Source organism: Rhineura floridana, chromosome 6 (genome assembly GCF_030035675.1).
Source record: "Rhineura floridana isolate rRhiFlo1 chromosome 6, rRhiFlo1.hap2, whole genome shotgun sequence".
NCBI lineage: Eukaryota > Metazoa > Chordata > Lepidosauria > Squamata > Rhineuridae > Rhineura > Rhineura floridana.
Genome location: NC_084485.1, coordinates 129,126,655 through 129,135,252, shown reverse-complemented (window position 1 = coordinate 129,135,252; position 8,598 = coordinate 129,126,655). Strand labels below are relative to the sequence as shown.

Genomic DNA, 8,598 nt, shown 5'->3' with positions numbered 1-8,598 from the left:
TTTCCCTGCTCTAGATTCTGAACAAGCTGCAGAAACCTGAGTGCACTGCAGGAGAGAAAAAGCAGGCAAAAAGTGTGACCCGTGGGTCAGGATTTTTTCAAAAAAATGAAAAGTATCCAAAGCGTCTCAAACTCACATCATATGATGCCCGAGATCCAAAAGGGCAGAAAAAGTTTACGGAACCTGTTTCCCTGCTCTAGATTCTGAACAAGCTGCAGAAACCTGAGTGCAGCTCAGGAAAGAAAAAGCAGGCAAAAAGTGTGACCCGCAGGTTAGGATTTTTTCAAAAAAATGAAAAGTATCCAAAGCGTCTCATACTCACGTCATATGATGGCCGAGAACCAAAAAGGCAGAAAAAGTTTACGGAACCTGTTTCCCTGCTCTAGATTCTGAACAAGCTGCAGAAACCTGAGTGCACCTCGGGAGAGAAAAAGCAGGCAAAAAGTGTGACCCGCGGGTCAGGATATTTTCAAAAAAATTAAAAGTATCCAAAGCGTCTCAAACTCACATCATATGATGCCCGAGATGCGAAAAGGCAGAAAAAGTTTGCGGAACCTGTTTCCCTACTGTAGATCCTGAACAAGCTGCAGAAACCTGAGTGCACTTCAGGAGAGAAAAAGCAGGCAAAAAGTGTGACCCGCGGGTCAGGATTTTTTCAAAAAAATGAAAAGTATCCAAAGCGTCTCAAACTCACATCATATGATGCCTGAGATCCGAAAGGGCAGAAAAAGTTTACGGAACCTGTTTCCCTGCTCTAGATTCTGAACAAGCTGCAGAAACCTGAGTGCACCTCGGGAGAGAAAAAGCAGGCAAAAAATGTGACCCGCGGGTCAGGATTTTTTCAAAAAAATGAAAAGTATCCAAAGCGTCTCAAACTCACATCATATGATGCCCGAGATCCGAAAGGGCAGAAAAAGTTTACGGAACCTGTTTCCCTGCTCTAGATTCTGAACAAGCTGCAGAAACCTGAGTGCACTTCAGGAGAGAAAAAGCAGGCAAAAAGTGTGACCCGCGGGTCAGGATTTTTTCAAAAAAATGAAAAGTATCCAAAGCGTCTCAAACTCACATCATATGATGCCCGAGATCCGAAAGGGCAGAAAAAGTTTACGGAACCTGTTTCCCTGCTCTAGATTCTGAACAAGCTGCAGAAACCTGAGTGCACTGCAGGAGAGAAAAAGCAGGCAAAAAGTGTGACCCGCGGGTCAGGATTTTTTCAAAAAAATGAAAAGTATCCAAAGCGTCTCAAACTCGCGTCATATGATGCCCGAGATCCGAAAGGGCAGAAAAAGTTTACGGAACCTGTTTCCCTGCTCTAGATTCTGAACAAGCTGCAGAAACCTGAGTGCAGCTCAGGAAAGAAAAAGCAGGCAAAAAGTGTGACCCGCGGGTCAGGATTTTTTCAAAAAAATGAAAAGTATCCAAAGCGTCTCAAACTCGCGTCATATGATGCCCGAGATCCGAAAGGGCAGAAAAAGTTTACGGAACCTGTTTCCCTGCTCTAGATTCTGAACAAGCTGCAGAAACCTGAGTGCACCTCAGGAGAGAAAAAGCAGGCAAAAAGTGTGACCCGCGGGTCAGGATTTTTTCAAAAAAATGAAAAGTATCCAAAGCATCTCAAACTCACGTCATATGATGCCCGAGATCCGAAAGGGCAGAAAAAGTTTACGGAACCTGTTTCCCTGCTCTAGATTCTGAACAAGCTGCAGAAACCTGAGTGCACCTCAGGAGAGAAAAAGCAGGCAAAAAGTGTGACCCGCGGGTCAGGATTTTTTCAAAAAAATGAAAAGTATCCAAAGCGTCTCAAACTCGCGTCATATGATGCCCGAGATCCGAAAGGGCAGAAAAAGTTTGCGGAACCTGTTTCCCTGCTCTAGATTCTGAACAAGCTACAGAAACCTGAGTGCAGCTCAGGAGAGAAAAAGCAGGCAAAGAGTGTGACCCGCGGGTCAGGATTTTTTCAAAAAAATGAAAAGTATCCAAAGCTTCTCAAACTCACGTCATATGATGCCCGAGATCCGGAAGGGCAGAAAAAGTTTACAGAACTTGTTTCCCTGCTCTAGATTCTGAACAAGCTGCAGAAACCTGAGTGCACTGCAGGAGAGAAAAAGCAGGCAAAAAGTGTGACCCGTGGGTCAGGATTTTTTCAAAAAAATGAAAAGTATCCAAAGCGTCTCAAACTCACATCATATGATGCCCGAGATCCCAAAGGGCAGAAAAAGTTTACGGAACCTGTTTCCCTGCTCTAGATTCTGAACAAGCTGCAGAAACCTGAGTGCAGCTCAGGAAAGAAAAAGCAGGCAAAAAGTGTGACCCGCAGGTTAGGATTTTTTCAAAAAAATGAAAAGTATCCAAAGCGTCTCATACTCACGTCATATGATGGCCGAGAACCAAAAAGGCAGAAAAAGTTTACGGAACCTGTTTCCCTGCTCTAGATTCTGAACAAGCTGCAGAAACCTGAGTGCACCTCGGGAGAGAAAAAGCAGGCAAAAAGTGTGACCCGCGGGTCAGGATATTTTCAAAAAAATTAAAAGTATCCAAAGCGTCTCAAACTCACATCATATGATGCCCGAGATGCGAAAAGGCAGAAAAAGTTTGCGGAACCTGTTTCCCTACTGTAGATCCTGAACAAGCTGCAGAAACCTGAGTGCACTTCAGGAGAGAAAAAGCAGGCAAAAAGTGTGACCCGCGGGTCAGGATTTTTTCAAAAAAATGAAAAGTAGCCAAAGCGTCTCAAACTCACATCATATGATGCCTGAGATCCGAAAGGGCAGAAAAAGTTTACGGAACCTGTTTCCCTGCTCTAGATTCTGAACAAGCTGCAGAAACCTGAGTGCACCTCGGGAGAGAAAAAGCAGGCAAAAAATGTGACCCGCGGGTCAGGATTTTTTCAAAAAAATGAAAAGTATCCAAAGCGTCTCAAACTCACATCATATGATGCCCGAGATCCGAAAGGGCAGAAAAAGTTTACGGAACCTGTTTCCCTGCTCTAGATTCTGAACAAGCTGCAGAAACCTGAGTGCACTTCAGGAGAGAAAAAGCAGGCAAAAAGTGTGACCCGCGGGTCAGGATTTTTTCAAAAAAATGAAAAGTATCCAAAGCGTCTCAAACTCACATCATATGATGCCCGAGATCCGAAAGGGCAGAAAAAGTTTACGGAACCTGTTTCCCTGCTCTAGATTCTGAACAAGCTGCAGAAACCTGAGTGCACCTCAGGAGAGAAAAAGCAGGCAAAAAGTGTGACCCGCGGGTCAGGATTTTTTCAAAAAAATGAAAAGTATCCAAAGCGTCTCAAACTCGCGTCATATGATGCCCGAGATCCGAAAGGGCAGAAAAAGTTTACGGAACCTGTTTCCCTGCTCTAGATTCTGAACAAGCTGCAGAAACCTGAGTGCAGCTCAGGAAAGAAAAAGCAGGCAAAAAGTGTGACCCGCGGGTCAGGATTTTTTCAAAAAAATGAAAAGTATCCAAAGCGTCTCAAACTCGCGTCATATGATGCCCGAGATCCGAAAGGGCAGAAAAAGTTTACGGAACCTGTTTCCCTGCTCTAGATTCTGAACAAGCTGCAGAAACCTGAGTGCACTTCAGGAGAGAAAAAGCAGGCAAAAAGTTTGACCCGCGGGTCAGGATTTTTTCAAAAAAATGAAAAGTATCCAAAGCATCTCAAACTCACGTCATATGATGCCCGAGATCCGAAAGGGCAGAAAAAGTTTACGGAACCTGTTTCCCTGCTCTAGATTCTGAACAAACTGCAGAAACCTGAGTGCACCTCAGGAGAGAAAAAGCAGGCAAAAAGTGTGACCCACGGGTCAGGATTTTTTCAAAAAAATGAAAAGTATCCAATGTCATGAACCTGTAATGGTCATGAGTTATTAGAAATCTGATGACAACACTTTGGTTCCAGTAAGGGACTCTGGGAGATGGTTATAGTCAGAAAAGACAGGCCTTGCCAATTTGCAAAGTTAAGTTTCATTTGCCCAGCTGAAGACGGTTAGAAGAAGCCTTAACAAGCTGCACCTGTTTATCTTTGTTGATTAGCCAGTGCCTGGCACCCAAGGTCATCCTTGGCCTATGCAGTTGGAAAACACCGTTGGGAGGGGGGCCTGAAGGCGCGAAAATGTGAGAAACATCGAGAAGAAAGTTACATCAGTCAATTCCTGATTGGTCAATTAATCTTGGACCGTTAGGATCTTTTTCCCTTAAGTATAGGGCTAGGGACCCACAGCTTTTGTTCTCTGTTCTCTGCCTATGCTGACTGGCACCAGAGTTCCAAACCTTTTCTGCCTTATGGTTCCTGGGGTTGCTTATGGGAAGGCAACCTATGTCTGGTTCCATTGCTTTATGTTGAACATCCATCTCTCTTAGGAGAGGTGCCACGCAACCCACTACCTCGTATGTAAGTAGTTAGGTGAGCTAGTTTATTATTTTCTTGTTGTGTGTATGAATTCTCTTGTAAGAACCTAAACCCCTGTTGGGTGAATGGTCTTAAAGGATTACTTGCTGCTATATGATATGTGCACTTATATATTTTAATAAAGCTACTTCTATTTAACCTGGTGTGTTCATTTGAGAGAAGGGGTGGTTCTAAATTCAGTGTTTTGACCCAACCTCAGTCACTCACTACCAAAGAGGGTTAAGAAGTTAAAAGCTTGGATTTTAAGTGTTAAACCAGAGGTGCCTGGCAAGGAGTGTAACTGTGACTCTTGCCTTTTAGGACCTTGGTTTTATATACCTTCTGGGCTCAGAGATCCCCTGGCTCTGAGTGGACCAGTTTACAGGGGTGGTGGCAGCCTACCTTCTACCGGGCAGGGTTGTTGTGAGCGTACACAGCCTTGGCAAGGGTGAAGTAAGAGCTTTTCGGTTCCAGTCTCATTTCCCTAAGGGTGGGGGTCTGAGCCTGATGCATGTTCCCAGGACCCTGAGGGTCGGGCGGGCATGACATGGCTGGCAGTGGTGAGGATCGAAGCCATTCCTGCTCTTAAGTGAACACGCTGTGTGAGATAAGTGCATTGCAGCAAGTTGTAAATTTTAAAGAGACTTCTGACACAATTGTTTGTTACTTTGGGTAGTAAGGTTAGTGCAGAATGTCGCAAAAGATAAAAACCAGATCTCAAAAGAATGGAGCCGAGGATGTGCTCCTGGCAGACACTGCGTTGCCTAGTCAGCTTGTTCAGCTGGAAGAAGGCGCTGCTGCTCTGTCGTTTATACCTCAGCCTTCTGTGGATGACAAGGAGTTCGTGTCTAAGCAAACTGAGGATAGCGAAGATGAGGAGGAATCAGATTTGGATGAGGAAGAGCTGCCTAGGAGCATGCAGCGCTACCTGGCTAAGCAAATGAAGCTGTTGTCCCTGCAGTTCAAGGCTATGGAGGAAGATCGCCGGAGTAGGGAAAGCTTTGCTCGTGAGATGCAACAACCGCGAGGAGGAAGACCAGACCTCCATAAAAAATCCTTTCCGACCTTTCGGGAGACAGATGACATCTTTACCTTCTTCCAAGTTTTTGCTCACTCTTGTAGAGATCAAGGTGTGCCTAAAAAGTACTGGATGAGTGCTTTACGCATTAATGCTGAAGGCGAGTTGAGAGAACTGTTGAACTCCTTGCCACTGGAGTATGCAGATGATTTTGACTACTTTTATGCTGTAGCCAAGTCTCACTTTGCGCTAACAGCAGAGGATTGTTTTCGGCATTTAGAAGCAGACCAGAAGAAGTCTCGGGAAAGCTTCTCAGCCTTTGCTGCACGGATGGGCAGAAATGTGGAACGTTGGGCTGACACAGCCGAGGCTGTAACCCGAGAGGAGGTTTTAGATCTGTTTGCAAAAGAACTGTTTTACAGACGCCTCCCTCGAGATTTGATGGCTCTGGTCAGAGACCAGCAGCCCCGTTCTCTGACTGAAGCAGGCATGCTAGCAGATCGTATGTTTAAAAACAGAGCTGGAGAAAAGTATACTTTGTTTCGGAGACCGGAGTACGTTCCTGTGAAACCGCCGAGGCGAGAGACCGCAGGTATGCAGAAACCAGGGCAACCGGCGAAGGAAGAGAAAGGGGGGCCTGCTGGCTACTTCAAAGTGCCTTCCGCCCGGCCCGAGGCTGCATTGCAAGAGAAGCCCCGTGGAGAAATAATCTGCTTTAAATGTGGGCAAATTGGTCATAAGGCTAATTCCTGTTCTAAAACCTTGTCTAAGCCCAATCCTGCTGGAAGGAAGAACCCAAAGGTTGCTCCAGTTGCACGCGTGAGAGACTTAACGTCCCCTGGAGCGGAACCTCCTGAACTTTCTTCATGGTCGTCAGCCGAGGAGAATGAAGGAGCAGAATCGGATTTTGTATTTTCTGCCCCAAATTCACAAGACCGTCCTGAGACCCCTCGTGGACCAGTTGTTAAAGCCCTGTCGGTGAGTGTTGTACAAAATATATCCGGGGGCCAAGAGGGAGAAGAAAAGGATGGTTTGCTGCAAGGGAGGGACTGTCCAGAACCTCTTTCATCGGAATGCAAGGAATGGGTTCAAACGCAGTTTTCAGAACCCATATATGTTAACTGTATTCAGGTCATGGGACGGGTAGATTCGGGCGCAGAGCTCTCCAGTGTTGCTGAACACTTGGTGAAGCCAGAGCAATATGTCCCTGACTTACAAGTGACTGTCACGGCTTATGGACCCAGGGCTGTGCAAGCTCGTGTGGCCGAGCTAGTGCTTTCATACAAGAATTGGACTGGGCGCCATAGAGTTCTAGTTCATTCAACCAACAGTTTGTGGGACGTTTTGATAGGAACAGACCTGCTCTTCCTGCACCATAAAGAGACTGAACGTAGGGCGGAGAGGGATGCTCTTGCTAAGTCTCAAGTTTTGTTAGACACCTGGAAAGGTAGTGGGAGAGAAGCTAAGGTTTTAAAGGAACGGGCTGTGTGCTTGCCTAAGCCACAGAAAGAAAGTTCGCTTTTGCAGCCCTGGGGAGGGGGGCTGATGGAATGTAAAGTGCCGCCTGTTGGCTCTCAAGGAACTAAGACAGTTCTAAAAAGGAAGGAAAGCCTTCAAGGTTGTAAAAGCAAAACAGAAGTTAACTCGGCTGTTTTATTACCAGCGGAGGAATCTGAGCCTCCTAATAGACATTTAATTATGGCCTGTACCAAGGCGTGTGAATTTGCAGAGGATTCCTTGGATTTGGTTACAGAGAGTCAACAAGCAGGGGGGATAACTGAAATTACCCTGCCCGAAGGTTTGACTCAGGAGCAACGAAGGCAATTAGTTCAAATCCTGATGGACTTTAAACCTATGTTTTCCAGTAAGCCTGGAAGAACTGACTTGGCTATTCATTCCATTAACACCGGGGATCATCCCCCTATGCAAGCTTCTCCGTACAGAGTTATAGGACGAAATGCAGAAGTGGTAGAGAGGGAAATCCAAGCTATGCTGGAAATGGGAGTTATTGAACCCTCTACTAGTCCCTGGTCCTCCCCTATTGTGCTAGTGGCTAAACGGGAAGCTAATGAAGTGCGTTTCTGTGTGGATTACAGGAAGCTGAACCAGATTTCCCAAGTGGATCCGTATCCTTTGCCTAGGATGGACCATTTAATAGAAAGACTGGGAGCAGCAAAATACATCACTACACTGGATTTAACTAAGGGATATTGGCAAGTGCCTCTAGATGGGGACGCTGCTGTGAAATCTGCTTTTGTCACGCATATGGGCTTGTTCCAGTTCAAGGTTCTCCCATTCGGACTTCGAAATGCCCCAGCCACGTTCATGAGGCTTATTAATTCTGTGATTAATGGCCTAGGTGAATTTTCTTGTGCGTATCTGGACGATCTGGCCATCTTTAGCCCTGACTGGAAGTCGCATTTGAACCATTTGAGAATTGTTTTACAGCGACTGCAGGCCGCTGGACTAACCATCAAAGCGCAGAAATGTCAATTTGGTCTGGGGGAAGTTGTGTATTTGGGCCACAGGGTGGGGCAGGATTGTGTCAAACCCCTAGAGGCTAAGATCGAAGCTATTCAAAATTGGCCTGTCCCTAAGACCAAGAAACAGGTTCAATCTTTCTTGGGGTTAGCCGGCTATTACAGAAAATTTGCTCCACATTTTAGTAGTGTTGCTACCCCTCTAACTGAACTGTGTAAAAAGACTATGCCAATGCGTGTCATTTGGACTGATAAATGTCAAAGTGCTTTTGATGCTTTAAAGACGATGTTGATAAACTATCCTGTTTTGAAAGCTCCTGATTTTTCAAGCCCTTTTGTAGTTCAGACGGATGCCTCTAACTTTGGGCTTGGAGCTGCTTTGCTCCAGGAAGATGCTGCTGGAGAATTGCACCCTATTGCATACATTAGTAAGAAATTGCTTCCAAGAGAGCGCAATTTGGCTACCATTGAAAAGGAGTGTCTTGCTTTGGTTTGGGCTCTTGATAAGTTACGCCCGTACCTATGGGGACGTCATTTTCAATTGCAGACAGACCATTCTCCTTTGTGTTGGTTGAACAGGATGAAAAACTCCAACCAAAAATTGTTACGTTGGAGTCTGGCCCTCCAAGATTTTGATTTTACAATTCAGTTCATAAAGGGGCGTGATAATATAGTAGCTGATGCTCTATCTCGCCTATCTGTTCCAGTTG

The 8,598-nt window shown here is 45.6% G+C and overlaps 1 protein-coding gene across 1 annotated transcript; it reads left to right on the top strand.

The window, feature by feature from the left end:
* Window positions 1–5,697: 5,697 nt before the first annotated feature.
* Window positions 5,698–8,014, top strand: LOC133386782 (uncharacterized). The gene is made up of 2 exons (XM_061630556.1): window positions 5,698–6,386; window positions 7,505–8,014. Exons 1-2 carry the CDS (start codon window positions 5,739–5,741, stop codon window positions 7,547–7,549), a joined length of 693 nt encoding a protein of 230 aa, XP_061486540.1. The 5' UTR covers window positions 5,698–5,738; the 3' UTR covers window positions 7,550–8,014.
* The last annotated feature ends 584 nt before the right edge of the window (window positions 8,015–8,598 follow it).

Bases quoted from the DNA above. Each gene is read 5' to 3' on its own strand.
- LOC133386782 (XM_061630556.1), top strand. From the start codon at position 5,739: ATGGGCAGAAATGTGGAACGTTGGGCTGACACAGCCGAGGCTGTAACC. The intron at 6,387-7,504 runs GTGAGTGTTGTA...TGTGGATTACAG, and splicing joins CAGTTGTTAAAGCCCTGTCG to GAAGCTGAACCAGATTTCCC.